At 43.6% G+C, this 15,791-nt stretch overlaps 1 protein-coding gene across 12 annotated transcripts in view; it reads right to left on the reverse strand.

The window, feature by feature from the left end:
• LOC120720858 (phosphatidylinositol-binding clathrin assembly protein-like) overlaps nucleotides 1-15,791 on the reverse strand; it is a 37,895-nt gene that overhangs the window by 11,634 nt on the left and 10,470 nt on the right. For 5 of the 12 annotated variants that reach the window (XM_040010745.1, XM_040010684.1, XM_040010736.1 and 2 more), the window contains exons 3-15: nucleotides 15,539-15,681; nucleotides 14,090-14,165; nucleotides 13,902-14,004; nucleotides 13,117-13,210; nucleotides 11,123-11,234; nucleotides 9,291-9,397; nucleotides 9,139-9,180; nucleotides 6,711-6,722; nucleotides 6,454-6,539; nucleotides 6,166-6,289; nucleotides 5,086-5,216; nucleotides 2,091-2,173; nucleotides 248-325 (exon numbers count right to left, since the gene is read on the reverse strand). In XM_040010745.1, the coding sequence (XP_039866679.1) occupies nucleotides 248-325; nucleotides 2,091-2,173; nucleotides 5,086-5,216; nucleotides 6,166-6,289; nucleotides 6,454-6,539; nucleotides 6,711-6,722; nucleotides 9,139-9,180; nucleotides 9,291-9,397; nucleotides 11,123-11,234; nucleotides 13,117-13,210; nucleotides 13,902-14,004; nucleotides 14,090-14,165; nucleotides 15,539-15,681 (1,191 nt within the window). The remainder of the gene's footprint in view (nucleotides 1-247; nucleotides 326-2,090; nucleotides 2,174-5,085; nucleotides 5,217-6,165; nucleotides 6,290-6,453; nucleotides 6,540-6,710; nucleotides 6,723-9,138; nucleotides 9,181-9,290; nucleotides 9,398-11,122; nucleotides 11,235-13,116; nucleotides 13,211-13,901; nucleotides 14,005-14,089; nucleotides 14,166-15,538; nucleotides 15,682-15,791) is intronic. The other 7 variants (XM_040010752.1, XM_040010761.1, XM_040010729.1 and 4 more) reach the window with 3 other exon arrangements.

A 15,791-nucleotide genomic window follows, 5' to 3' on the forward strand; every position in this document is an offset into this window, starting at 1 on the left:
AAGCAGAGCCCAGGGCAGGAGGAGGAGTTTAGTTCCATCTCATATTACTTTAATCACAACGCACTGAAATGTTAGTGTCGAGTTTTTGTCCAGTAGTCCAAAATCACATTGCCCGCCCAAACTTTACATTTCTTTAACTTTCTTATATTGTGCAATTACCAAAACAGCTGACACATGAGTTTCTTGGATAAATGTCTCAGGATGAATGAATGAATGAGTTGTAACACTTTGAACAGGCTGAGTTTACCTGTGAATAGACCAGCTACAGCAGGCTCAGAGTGGAACAGAGCAGTGGTGTTGGAAGGGCACGGCCCACAGAAAGAGTCTGACTCCCAGCAGCAACAGCACACATGCAATAAGAGAAGATGATGAAGATATGAGACCAGGAAAAATACATCAATGAAAGAACAGTGAGAGCACCAAGCAGCTGCAGGAGTGGAACAAGCCGCTCCAGGCATCTCCTACAACCCCCGGGCCGGTACCGGTCCATGAGTCGTTTGGTACCAGGCCGTGCGAGTTGAGGCTCGGGTGTGAAATTCATGGTTTTTAGTTTATAGTTTGACCTCTAAAAATAAATAAGATCATCATAAATAACTTATAAAAGGAGTAGGAATATGCATCACGTTAAGCCCCAAGCAGCTTTCTAGTAATAATGTAGTTCCCAATACCACTAATTGACTCTGTAATACTTGTTTCACAGGTGGTATCCTGTCACGGTACCACAGTGGACTTCATTCAGATCCTGAGATCCTGTTCTTTCACAGTCTGGATGCTTACGCACTTTATAAACCTGTGGCCATGGAAGTGAACACATGAATCAATATATCTGGATGGGTGCTTCTGGTAACGTAGGGTAGCCCTGTTAGTCCATGGCGTAACGCTGCCTCTTCCCTATGGTAGCTGGGATAGGCTCCCCTGCAATCCTGATAAGGATAAGCCAAAGAGAATGGCTGGATAAATATACTGTAGCTGTCTCTCACACAGGCAACAGGCAGTTACCTCACAGACACACAGGACAACAAATTACAAACACAAGGGTAGTAAAAGCAATTTTATATAAATTAGTGCTGTTTAGGGAACTCCAGTCATGTTCTTGTGAGCTGTGCGACTCGCTATGACAGACAAATGCATCTCAAAACATCTGAAAAGAAATACAACTTTAAAACATTATTTCTTCTTAGTCCTGAGTTGTAATAATCTTGCATGTGTCCACTAATGTTACCATCTATTCCATTTACAATCATCAGGAAACCAACAGTGTGCTCCACATCCCCCTCGCTGTGTTTCACTTCAGCAGTGGTAATGTCGACATGTTCATCTGGACGCAGCGTTTTCAGCGGGAGAAACGGAAACATGCTGTGATTGCAGCCATTCCCCAACTCTGTGTGAATGGTACTCATGGCCATTGATCAGTGGTTGTTGAATTTTTATAATTATGATGAAGGTGACCTCCCAGCCCATGGCTCCTTCGGTGGTGCTGGTTTCAGTCAGTATGTAAATGTCCTGCTTATAAGGTTGGAAACCTGCAGTCAGCTGAGACTGAAGAAGTCGTTTCTCCCACTGAAAACGTCCAAATGAACAGAATCAACTTTTGGGGATTTACTTAGCTGGATGATTGAGCATCAGGACGATGTGACCCATATAATTACCTTATGGATTAATAAAATATTCTGACATTTCTCAAAGAGTTTTACTCTATAAATCACAGACGAACTCTCTCAGCTTGTACTCAGTTCCTCTCGTCTAAATTCATGGTCAAAGGTAAATATGAAAACTGTACTTATAGAATTTCTGTATTCAAACTGAGCACTCAAAGCACATTTTACTACAGAACCCTTTTAAACCACTGAAACTCAAACATTCATTCAATGTTTGAAAGTATTTTTCTAACAATCACTCTGATGTATACGTCAGGCACGTACAGATGTGTACACCACTGTACGTCCTGAGCCACACCAGTGGTGATGTTCAGAATATCAGTACAGGATAGTTGGACAGTGTGTGCTTATTATCTATTATTGTGCGATCTAATGTACAATATGTGGTAACTGTGTAGGCTGAAGTGTTTCCAAGCAGAAAGGTGTCCTCACCTCCCCATATGTTGGTGGTGGTGGAGAGAGGCTGCTGGAAGGTCGGCTGGAGGTCCAGCAGGTCACTGGCTGCACTGAAGGTGCTGGAAAGAACGAGCAGGAAAACCAATCAATGAAATAAATAAAAACAATCATCCACTTCCTGAGGAAAAAGTTACATTTTCTGTTAAAACTGAGGTGTTTTTGTTTTTCATCTTAACAGTAACTGGGTTTTACTGTGTGTGTGTGTGTGTGTGTGTGTGTGTGTGTGTGTGTGTGTGTGTGTGTGTGTGTGTGTGTGTGTGTGTGTGTGTGTGTGTGTTTATTGCCATATGCACAAGTGGTTACGCAGAGCAATGAAATTCTTACTTTGCAACTCTTCACACAGCTAAATAAACAACCATCTAAAATAAGAATAAACTGAACTCTGAGCAAAGAAAATAATAAAGTAAAACAGCACTTTGTAGCTGATGTAGCTGATGTGTGGGTGTAGTCAGAATTTGAAGTGCAAGTCCTGTCACAGGGTAATATATACAGGATATGCAATATTAAAATTGTTTCTATTGTATGAAGTTGTAAGAGTTAGTGTCTCTGCCCGGGTTAGGGCCCGCCCTCCATCAACCTTCCTGAACAGGATCCAGTAACCATCACAGAGCGGACATCTAACAAACGGTCTCCAGTAAGAAGAGCTGGAGAACACCGAGCCCTGATAAGATTCACACCTATTGGCTAAAGACGTTAACGGTACGCTACAAATGTCTGGTAGCTGCTGTGGGACGAGGATGGCTAGCTGAAGGCCGGACAGTCCTGTCCCTAAGGATCCCCAGAAGGGGCTGGTCCCATCAAACTACCTGACAATAATCCTCCTCAGTACCACATCAAAGCTGCTGTCACGCATCACGCTGGTTAAGATAAACAGGAACATGGATCAATACATGAGTGAGGCACTGAAAGGAATGGGCAGGAATCCCAGAGGGGCAAAACATCAGCTTCTGAGAGACAGAAGACCAGACTGACCAACGAGTCCATCGCCTGGACGAACTACAACAAAGCCAGGGAAGGCTGGCCAACACAGATGGCGCCCATGTTCTAATCATGTCTCCCTATTTCCAAACCATGCTGGGACCCGGTGAGCAGAGAGGAGAAAACAAGCTGAGCGAGCTGAGGCACAGAAAGCATCAAACATTCAGTCAAGCACTAAGAATCAACCACAAACCCATCTGTGGATTTATTATTACAGTCGCACCCAACTACCCGGCACATGACGACAGACCTGTCAGGGGAGGCCCAGGTGGCAGCGTTCATTTTTAACATCCTGATCCTAGATCAGCTGAGGCTTTTACTGAAGGAACACCGCCACTGGTTCCAGGGAGGTTGGATGGGGTTGGAGGGTCAGCCCTTCACATGTGTCACAGGGCTTCATGATGCAGCAGCCAAGTGGCTGCAGCCCGGCCCCATGAATGGAGAAACCAGGGAATTGAACCTAGCCTTCCTGGAGCAATTCGTGGAACGGGAATGGCGGAGTGGGTCCGCTGCAGCCAGCTGAAGAACCTTGACATCAACATGAGGTTGGCCAAGGGACACCTGTCAGCGCAGCCAGGGGTCCTGCTAGAGCGGGAGTCAGCCGGTCAAAGCCCTGAGGAGGTGGCCCCGTTACATGTCCCAGACTCAACCAGCTCCAGCAGAGAAACAACTAACCAGTCTCTCTGCAAGTCCCAGAGGCCATGGACATTGCACCCCGCTCACTGGGAGCTGCATGAGCTTTGAGGCAGGAGTGGTGGAAGTGTGGGCGGACACTACTGCAGAGAATGCCCACGTACAGAGGTAGAGCAGGTGTTCCACATCACCAGCCCTTCATCACCCTCCCATGGTCCAGGAGAGATACACAGTCTTCCAGTAAGGAGCCATGGGGCTATAGATCCCTCGCCACCAGTAGAAATTAAATATGGGGCTAAAAGTACAGACTTAAGGCTGTAGTTAGAGACAGAAACAGATTAGCGCAGGTTCAGTTGGTCAGTGGGGCCTTGTGTAGGGTTGTGCTCACGACCATTAGGAACGTGCATCGTCTGTGCTGAGCTCAGCAGTGACGGCAGGTTGTCCGATACTGACTCTGTGTCTCCATTGTGATGACCAAGAGCGGATGTTGCTGCAAAAGCATTTTGCAGATTTGCTCTTTCGCCTGCCTGGTTGCACCACACTGACCATAAGAGACAAACAGTTCAGATGCTGTGCTGGGGATGAGGACAACAGAAGAGTCGCACAGTGCGTGGTGTAGCCCCATAGTTTCTGTGGTGAAGAAAGATGTGTCTTCACAGTGTGGACTAGCTCAACGTGAATGAGGCGTCACAGTATGGCAGTCGAAGAGCTCTTGGAGGGTTAGGTGCTGCTTGATTTTTTCACAATGCTGGAATAAACCAAGGGCTACCGGCAGATTCCCTTGTCTTCCAAGTCCAAGGAAAGAAATTCTTCTCCACACCGTGTGGACTGTAGCAATTCGTCATACGTTCGGCTTATTTGGAGCCCTTGCCACTTTCCAGTGCCTCATGGACCAATCCGAAAGCTGCATATGCCACCACCTATCTGGATGAAGCTATTATCCATAGTGATACTTGGATGAAGACTATGAATAGCCGCAGTCCTGGAGTCCTTGTGGCAGGTGGGCTTCATGGCCAACCTGAGCAAGTGTGGGGCTGGATGGAGAGAGTTACAATATCTGGGGTCCTACGTGGGAGGCAGGTGTGCCCTCAGATTGAGAAAGAAGTGACTCGAATCCATCGAATTCTGCCACCCTCCCAAGACCAAAAAAAAACCCAAAGGAGGTGGGCGGTTCTTGGGGCCGGTTGGCTTTTGGTACCTGTTTGTAATGAGTTTTCCGCCTCTGCCCAGCCCCTGACTGGGATTAAGGCATTAGGGGATCACCCCCTCATGGTGTGTGATTGTATGAAATTAAGTTATTTTGTGCAGTTTGTTTTATTTTCCTGGTTATAAAAGTAGGAGACACAGGTTATGTCCTCACCTGCTGGTCGAGTTGGTGGTTGAGAAGGGGTCAAGAACAGGGGCGGAGTCTATGGTCCCATCCAGAGAGACGGGGGAGGAGTCTGTGGTTGCTGTAGTGGGGGTCTTTTGGAGCTCTTTCAGACGCTGTTCCTGAAATAATTATGTGAGTGTTAGCAACATAAGCTAATCTGGATCCAAACACAATTTGTCTTTGCAGGGTTTCTTTTGAAGAATGTGAGAGAAGCAGCCCAGGAGAGCCAAACTACTTATAACCTATAATAGGCCTCGCAAATATGCATATATGTCATCCCTATAAACGACATCCGATGACAAAATGGGAACAAAACAATTTAAACATTTTTTTGATGATGAAGCAATAATGATCTTTCTTTTTTAAAACAGCACAAGTAAAATTTGGTGTTTGTTACACCCAATAAGACTTTGTTGTGTGTAAGTCCAAAGTATTTTTTAATTAAGTCATACGGAACCAGAAACACGAACAAAACAAAAACAAACAAAATATAATTTTTTGTGCACTTGTTGAAACACTCCCCAATGGAAACCTGCAACCATCGCGCCTGCAGAATGAACTTCCTAACATTACAAAATCAAATGTTAATATTTAATTTTTCAGTTTCATTTGAGATCATTTCTTTTGCCACACACATAATATTTGCTTTGCTAATTGTTTTTGTACATCTACCTACTGTTACCCTAATTATAGCAGCCGCAGCAGGTAAACCTTTACAGCTGTGGTACGTCGTGATACAGTCACAGAGATTCCATTCAAACATTTCAAAAGGCAAAAACGCCCCATCACAAACACCACCAGGACTGAATGACTAATAATAAGACAATAATTTCCATAATTTCCTCAGCGGGTAATAAGGTACTACTACTGGTATACTACCAGACTCCCAGTACAGGCAAAGCTACCAAACTGGGTCGCTGCTACAGACGAACCCAAAGCAAATTTCTCCCAACGTCTGAACTACACAACACAGAATGTCAGCTCTACACAACATGCTTACAGATGCTGCTTCTCTGGCCTCACGTGCATCAAGGAGAAGAGAATCTAAGACGTGAGGCTGAAACGTACTTTCAGGGTTTTGAGGCGAGCCTGCTCTTCCTCCAGGGCAGCCTGCTTTTCTCTCTCGTCCACTTTGGAGAAAGACATGCCGGTGTTGGCCAGGGAAGAGACAGCACTGGAGAGGGTGCTAGCTCTTAATCACGGGACAAACAGGAGAAGAAGATCAAGAATTATTTCAAGATACAAGTGTCTTACAACCTGACTAGCATGCATAATGCTTTTTGATCTCAGTCAGTGCAGAGCCATCAAATCGCTGAAGCAAACACTGGGCTAGCAGGGACCAGGAAACAGACCTACCTGCTGGCTGCTGTTGAATCTTTGACTTTCTTTCCCTCTAAAGACGCCAAGTGCTGCTCCAGGGCATCCAGCAGACTGCTTGGGGCCTAACATGAATGTCATGACACATATTCAATTTCAAATGCTGAAGAAAACCTGACAGGATCTTGTGTAGAGGAAAAAAAAAAAAAAAAAGCATGAAAACAAGCCGTGTAATTGCCAAGAGTCAAAAAACAGCTTTGAATACAGAGATGGAGAGAGAAAAGCCAGATACTTACACACACTGTAAACTGAAGAAAGAGAAACAGAAGAAAGGAGAAATACAGAAAATAAAGGTGGCCAAGATATTAGGAACACATGTGGAGCAAAGCTAGCATACTGTGATTTAATGTAGGTGCAGAAAGAAAACGAAACCTGCAAATAAAGCTACTTTTAAACATAAGTCGCTGGTCTGGTATCCAATAAGACAGCCTGGATTCACACCGTTAGTTTCTGCATGACATGCATTCATGAGTGGGTGTGAGCCTGTCTGTAAGTGCAGCACTAGGACTGGGCGATAGACTGAGTTTCTAAAAAATATCAATATAATAATAATAATAATTATAATGGATTGCATTTATATAGAGCTTTACAATGCCACTATTCATTCACTCTCACATTCACACACTGGTGGAGGCAGCTACGGCTGTAGCCACAGCTGCCCTGGGGCAGACTGACAGAGGCGAGGCTGCCATATTGCACCATCGGCCCCTCTGGCCATCACCAGTAGGCGGTAGGTGAAGTGTCTTGCCCAAGAACACAACGGACAGAGAGAGCTGGGGATCGAACCGGCAACCTTCCGGTTACAAGATGAGCTTCCCACCCCCCTGAACCACAGGGGGTATACTTTTATACGAGATATAAGACATGACAATATTATTTATATCCACATCGTTTATGTTGTGTTGTAATTATACTTGTGGAGCCGCTCTCTCGTCCACGTTCGCCTCTCCCCCATCGCTTCACCTGCAGGCGGCGACAGGATGGACACGGTAGCTATTGAAGCTGGTTGGTTGAATATTTGGAGATGGTTTGGATTCAAAGTGTCAGCAGCAGAATAAAGCGTCCTGACAAAAGGTTCGAGCACTGCTCATCTTTTCCACCATTTACACCAGCGCCATAAAGTGCGTGCTGTATCTCAGAGCGCAAAGTCCTGCCAGCCCCCTGCACCTGAAACAAACGGCGTTATAAAACTCACACACTCGTGGATTATGGGAGGGAGAGTGACATTACTAAAGCAGTGACCATCGCTGAAGACATGGTCTCCATCTCAACTGTGGAACAGCTTCATACAGCTGCTGAAACACCAGTCAGAGATACTTTGAGAGTCGCTGCCAAAAATGTTTACTCAAGTTACCGAGAAGCTCGCTGCCCAGCTCAACAAAGTGTCTCACTTCACACTGATGACATGTGGTCCAGCAGGACCTGTGAGCCATACATGGAAGACTGGACTGAAACCTGCCTGTCTCCAGACCACAGCGGGCAGCACACAGCTGAAGCCCTGCAGGATGCTCTCACAACCTGGCTTAAACGAGGCTAATGTCGTCGAGGTGGTACAGCTCAACAACAGGCTTCAACTGGACACTGCTGAGTGCAATACTGAATCAGCTGATTTGAAATAAGAAAGAAATATGATATCAAATATCAAATGACAATAAAACTGTAGTGAGAACACGCCAACGACCGTACGTCTTCCTGATTTTGTGCCAGACTAATCTGTCAACAGCATCAGGCTTCAAGGATGTAGGTTACAACGTTCCCACCGACACTGAAAATCCTTTCACAAGGCTGAAAAACACCATCACTGTATTTTATTCAAGAAGAATTATTATTTAATAAAGACCAATAATTTATATCCGAGTCATTTTTCAAGTGCATCTGCAGCTGTACATGAGTGTGCATGTGACATCTCGCACACGTAGCTTTGACTAAGAACTCTGTTTTTCCTTTATGGGTAGAAAACATGTAAAGATATATTGCATATAGACATTCAGCTAAAAAAATATCGATATATGATTTTTGGTCCACATCGCCCAGCCCTATGCAACACATGCAACAGCTGCGCACAGCAGTGGGTGTTAGAACTTGTTAGCACTGAAGCTTCAGCGAGTTAGCAGCTGTGAAAGGACAATAACAGCCACATTTAATAACATGCCCACTGCTGCATCACTGTACAAAGTACAATCATTTACAATCATGCTGCTGCGACTGTAAACTTCTGTGACTGCACTCGTATAATGCAGCGAGTTTTCTTGAAAATGTGCCGCTCATGTATGTTAGCCTGTAACTTCTTTCTAACAGCAGCACAGTGTTGCTTTGGCTGCTTCTTGCACCTGATCGTTTTCAGAGGAGTTTTCTCATCATTTTATGTTATTGTTCATTAATCTTCAGAACATTATCTGCGTCATCTCGTGACATCACCATTTAACATTGGAGTGAAATTTCACCTTCATATATGAAACACCTGTGACAGATTATACTGTATTTCCACATATGTTTGCAAGTTTTAGTGAATTGCTCCAACTACTTTCAATTTTGGTGGCTCCACAGTTACATGTGCTTTATTAATTTCTCCACCTTTTACTCAGGAAAAAGCTGTAATAAAAAGCGCAGCGCTGAGTCCTGTTATCTGCTGCACTAAATGACTGTGTTTGTGTGAAGGCTCACCTGAGACAGGTCTGGGATGTCTCCTCGATCAATTCCAACTTGCTGAAGGCAAACAAACCGAAACGTATTGAAAATCAGACAGAAACAAGAGCCAGCTGATCTCAGTGATCACACGCTCCTTTGCAGTCCCTGACAGGCTAAAGAAGACTTACCTCTGCAACTTTGAGGAACTCGGAGATTCTTGTCATTCGTGTAAGGAACTTCTTGTAGAGGTCCAGTCCTTCTTTGCATTGAACTTTTTTCATGTCAAAGTATTTCTCTGTTAATCACACACAAAAAAGAAATTCACTTTATTTTCAGGTAAAGTTTTTCTGCAGGATATATCTGAGGTGTGATCGTCGAGGATCAGGATTTGGTCCACAAAAATCAAAAAACACACCTTATTAACCGTCCCTGCAAAGTCTTATAATAGCAACAACAACAGTAATAACGTTCTACATTCTTCTACATGCTGAATGATTTCTATTGCATTCTGTCTGCAACAGAAATCAAATCTTCTCCCATGTCTGCTGCAGACGTTCCATAAACGTGGACCTTGTAGCTGCTTTTCTTTCACTCTTCTGTCCAGTTCATCCCAAACCAGCTCGATGGGGTTTCAGTCTGGAGACTGTGCTGGACACTCCGTGTTTCCAAGCTTGGCACAGTTGGACTGTTTGGGTCATTATCCTGCTGTAGGATGAACCTCTGACTGAGCAGAGGGTCCTGCATGGAGCTGCAGAGTGCTGTGGAGCTGTTTTGGTTCAGGGAGTCTCCCCCTCTGTACGAGTCACCGACCCTGGATCAGCAAACAGCCCCAGACCGTCACACTTCCTCCTCCATGTTTGACAGTCGATGCCACACACTGTGGATCCATCCTTTCACCTACTCCACAGCAAAGATCCTGCATGATGAACCGAAGATTTCAAATGTTGATCCATCAGTCCATGAAACCTTCTTCCAGTCTTCAGCAGTCCAATGTTTCATGGCCCAGACGAGCCTCTGTCTTATTCTGACGTCTGGCTTTCTTGCTGCAGCTCGTCCTCTTAAACCTGCAGCTCGAAGTTTCTCCTCACAGCTGAAACTGAGACTTTCTCACTACGACCACTATGAAGCTGCTTGAAGCTGATGTCCTGTGAGCCGCCATCACACAGCTGTTAACTCTCAGGAACGTGTGTCCGATTCAGTCGTGTCGTTGGGTCTGCAGACCTCTTCCTGTCACAGTTTGAAGGAAGCTGGACTCACTGACGCCTTGACTTTCTTTGCAGTTTCTCTGTAGGACAGACCTACATTTATAAGTGTTACGATGGTCTGTCTTCTACTGTTAATCGCCTTTTTTGCTTTTACGCAGACAGAGGGGCTGGGAGTAATCCAGAGAGGTTGGAACAGCTGTAGGACTTAGCAGCACCAGCTTTCAAGGCTGGATCAACCTCCACTGTTGCAGAACAGCTTTAAATTGTTAACCTGTTTTTGTTCCCTGAAAAAGGCCATTTTCTGAAATGTGCATTATTTTTCAGTTTTGGGTAACCTTACCTTTTTTTTTTTTTTTAAAACCTCTGGGAGGTCACCACTTACCTTTTTACCATTTCGAGCTGTTCATTGGATTTGAACAACTTGAACAGAAATAAATAACTGGAAAAACTGGGTTGTTCTAATCTATTGACCAGTAGAGTATCTGGAACCATTACTTCCAGTCAACAGCTACCAAATACGAATTCAACACTAGAAACTCGTCCAGATGTTTTATCTCCCTAATCTGTCATACAATACAATAACAAGGACACCATTAAACTTCATGTCATTCAACTGCCCAATTACTTTTGCGCCTCTTAAAATAAGGTATTATATGTAAAAACGGCTGTAATTCCTAAACATTCATCATAAAACTTTGTTAATTAAAAGCTGTGTATAAATGTCTAAACTAAGGTGGAGAGCCTCATCTAGTAAAAGGTCCTGTAAAGGTAAAATAAAAGGATGACATGGCTGACAAAAAACAACCTGTCCTTACCCAGGAGGTTGATTATGCTCTCGTTGTAGGCCGCAAACAGCCGGATTGCATCTTTAAACAGAAGCATGAAGGCTGCGTTGATCACACCGTTTGTCAGCTCATTGGCGTTGACCTAAAAGAGAGGTGCCGGTGTTAAAACATCGTGTTTAACCGTCTCGATGCATGCTCAATCATCCAGGTGAGTAAATCCTCAAAGAGTGAGTCTCTTCATTTCAACGTAGCCTTACTTCTTCAGTCTCGAAGGAGTCACTTGGATGAGTGACGAAACGTCCAGGTAAACAGAATCAACCTCACCTGCACTTATTTTATAATTGTGCCAAAACAAACTGATTCTCATCTTTCATGAACCATTTGAATTTTCTGTAAAAATGGTTGAGGAGTAATGATAATGTGTGGCGCATGTGGTAAGATCGAGGCAGTGCTGCTTTTTCAGACAGCAGTACTTTGTGCTGCCCAGTAAAGTTCGTCTTCTCTTCTTTCAAAACCATTTTTGCCTTAATTTGGTCTAAAACGGTAACAAAGTTAAAGCCATGTAAAGAGCGCTTATAAAACACGCCCACCACTGGGCCAACGGGCTAACAAACAAACAAGAAAAGCTCGAGTTACTTAGAAAAAGTAATTAGTAATAGTAAATAGTTACTTCTTCAAAAAAGTATCTCTGAGTTAGTAACAGAGTTATTATAAAAGTAACTAAATTATAGGAAAAGTAACTATTGCATTACTTAAAAACAATGTTCAACCCTCTGTGGTCGAGGGTGTTTTTGACTACTTGTCATTTCACCTTTAAAAACGATTTATCCTGCCTTGTTTTGTTTGGTACCGTTCTTTTCAGCACAACCTCACACGTCTGAATTTACAGTTATTTTTTCATTTGACATACTGTATCAGCACAGCTGATCTGAAACCAGACACAAAATATAAAATCCGAGTAGAAAAAGTTATATTTTTACTGTAACAACCACAAACATGTTTAAAAATCATTCTCTTAACTTGAAATGCAAATATAAACCTATGCACAAGTTTTACAAACAACAAAGTTATATGCAGCTATTTACCTAAGATGCAGCCAAGCTGTTATTTTATAACCACTGAAACTATTTACAGAACAATCAGCTGTTCTGTATCAAATACGATGCCACACAATCTATTTGTGCCCCTCCCAAAAATAATTTCTGTCCACTGTAAGATAAAAAAGCAGATCACAGCCTGATACCTGCAGGCCTGAGAGCAGCAGGTGTGTCGCTGCTCCTGTTTCCACCTGCAGACAGCGTTTACACTGTTTGGTGGCTTTTTGGCAGCAGCTGTGACCTTCAGCAGTCGCCTCATTGTTCTGACACACACAACAACACTATCCACTACACTACAACACTAAATGTCACAAATCTCTCTCTCTCTCACCGCCGTCACTCCTAAAACTTCGCCCTGTTCCCAAACAACCGAATGCCATTTTTTGATTGGTGGACATGGTATATTTTCCACAAACAGGAAAGGGGGGGTTTGGGGGGTTTTGTTTTTGCTCACAAGCAGAGAGGTCATTCGAGTGCTTCCCACAGTAAACTCCAGTGTTCGATTATTCAGGAGAAAACATGGCGTATATATTATTTTATCATAACTCTGGTTTTTCGTGGCCGATCAACAATTTAAAAACTGGTATAAAGTCGACACTTTTAACACAGAAATTGATACTCTGGGTTGTCTTGGGTCGACATCAGCATCTTGTCGCTATGTCATCTTAAACTGGTCATGTGATTGATTTACGACGACTGTTTTATTCTTCCTCAGCCAATCAGCAGCACTCGTGCGATTGTTTCGCAATAAGCTGATGACAGCGTCAACCCTCTGTGTGTGGAAACACAGTAACATGTCCGCACTACTTTTTCTTGTCGGTAACAGTAACAGCGTTGTTCGATTACTGGTTACTGAAACGTTTACGCTGTTATTCCCATCACTGTAAGTTACTTGTGCTGAGACGTCTGACGATGCCGAGCACTCACATTGAAATCAAGCAACACATCCATCTGAGTCTGAATGACAGAAACGGTTTTAAGGAGTTTCTCTGTGTTCATGGTCCTCATGACTCCATCAGGCCTGTGAAAGCAAAGAGAAAGCATTCATTATTTTAACGTATTTTAATTTTATTGTCACCCATGGTAATAATCGTTTCTTTGCTGTGGGTTAGAGCTCTGGATAATTAATGTTCATTTAAGTCTTTTTGTGTGGATCGTCTGCCAAGTTGGCACTTTTGAAATGAACATCATTAGCCAGCAGATACGTCTCTACTATCTAAAGGATGTCAAGACTGCAAACGTCACAATAGAAATATTAATGAAGAATTAATGAAGTTATATGTAATTTAATTTAGAGTCCGACACTGAGACGTGCAGCTGTCCTACGGAGTGAAGTAAAATTATGACTATAGCTGCATTTGATGCAAACTAATCAGTAAAATCAGGCCCAATATGACAAATTATGAAATAAAATAAGAAAGATAATCAAATTCACAAAAAGATGCTAACGCTGCTATTTGGAAATATCTTGCCTTTAAAATGGTGAAGTGAAGCAAAACCAGGAACTCGGCTTTCCTCAAACAGAGCTGCAGAAGTTATATGTTGCTTTCTGCAACTTTAACAAAACTGTCACAAGGAAACAAAAGTAGTGCAACGATATTTTCAATATCACCCCGGAGTGTCACACACGATCACCTGAACAAGAAATTCAAGCTTTGGGGCTCAGGTGTAAGAAAGGACAAACACGAGTCAGTGAGAAACATGAACCTTACCCTCTTTTCACTTTAGTGAAGTCAAATGCGACTTGTCTGTAGGAGACAGCCTTCTCATTCAGGTAGCGGCTGTACCTCCTGATGAACGTTGACATATCATAGCCTACGTTAGAAACCAAAGAAGAGACGAGTGAGTATAAACGGCGTATCGCAGGGAAACGTGGCTGTCGTGGATGTTTGTGAGATACCTTGTAGGCCACTTCTGTCCAAAAAGTTGCTGAGGTTAAAAAGTGTGTTTCTTGAAGCCAGATATTGTATAAATCTCTGCAAAAAAAACACCACATGAATGAACCATGAATGTCTGCAGCAGCGCTGCACGCCCACAGATGCTCAAAGCCTGTCACAGATTTAACTGTCTGTGAAGCTGGATTAACTATGAACTGTTTAAAGCTTTTATACCAGGGGCGTCCAACTCCAGGCCTCGAGGGCCGGCATCCTGCAGGTTTTAGATATAACCGTGGGTCAACACGCCTGACTCACACGATTAGTTTGTTAGCAGGCCTCTGGAGGACTTCAGCACATGTTGAGGAGGTCATTTGAGTCAGCTGTGTTGGACCAAGGACACATCTAAAACCTGCAGGACACCGGCCCTCGAGGCCTGCAGTTGGACACCTGTGATTAAGAACATGTTTAGCGCCATCTTGTACCAGTACAGAACGTAACAGCACCGGGTTGATTGGTTGGGGCTCATATACTTAGATTAGTTTATGGTAGCTAACTAGTAACGGAACCAAAAAAAAAGGACACTAAAACTAAAAAGCGGTCTAATAGAGGTCTTGATGCTCGATCATCCAGGTAAGTAAATCCCCAAAGGTCGATTCTGTCCATGTGGACGTTTTAACTTGTGTCTGATCTTATTGTAAAGCACTTTGTGATTTTTATCTGTGAAATGTGCTATATAAATAAATTTTACTTACTTACTTAAACGTTTCATCATCATCCAGGTGACTTCTCCAGTCTCAGCTGACTGCACTGCTGCTGGTTTCAGTTATTGTGCAAATGTCCTGCTATAAGGTTGAAACCTGCAGTCAGCTGAGACTGAGGAAGTCACCTGGATGATGATGAAACGTTTCTCCCACTGAAAACGTCCAGAAACATTTATGTTTGCGCGTGACGCGCATGTAGGAACCCGTTTTTATTGCATAGATCGCATCTTGTGGACATCAGCTGTTTATGCCACTCAGTGCATCACAACTCAGAGGAAAGGTCAGAGTGTCTCACTGCAGCTTGGCGGTCCTCCTTTATTAAGTGCTTTACAAATACAAACATTACACTTCCTGTTTCAGTGCAGCTAGCCAAACAACCAGAGCCAGTTAGTGCTAAAGACAGTGAAAGCAGACGGTATGTTCTCGGTTTCTTCACATAAAGCTCATTGTTGCGGCGAGGAGCCTTGTTTTCCACTTAGTTACTGGTTACCTTACTAATTATTTAGCATACCTAATGTTAGCCTATTAGCTGCCACTAACCAACCTGTTGACCTCATATTCTGCTTTGGCACAAGATGGCGCTAAACATGTCATAAATACTTTAAACACCCATTTCTTAAACCAGTGTTCACAGACTGTGTTGAAGCTATGGCGGTTCAGGGCTCCGTGGTGTAAATGAGCCTTTGTAGTGTTTCATGTCCGCTTGCTGACCTCATTGCCATAGACCATCAGATGGTGTGTAGTGGTGAGAGACTTGAAGACAACCACCCAGCTGGTGCTGGCAGTCCGCTCAAACAGGGTATCAGCCAGCTGAGGGATGTTCACATTCATCTCGTTGGTGCACTGAATCAAGTCTGCAGGAGTGAAAAATGCAAAGTGGGAAAAGATAAGCCGAAGTCATACTGAGGCAATAATGACCTGCCTGAAACATCAGTCTGTTCTCTGGGAAGCAGGACAGCTGTGA

This window comes from Simochromis diagramma, unplaced genomic scaffold, assembly GCF_900408965.1.
Source record: "Simochromis diagramma unplaced genomic scaffold, fSimDia1.1 OVJJ01000123.1, whole genome shotgun sequence".
Taxonomy (NCBI): Eukaryota; Metazoa; Chordata; class Actinopteri; order Cichliformes; family Cichlidae; genus Simochromis; species Simochromis diagramma.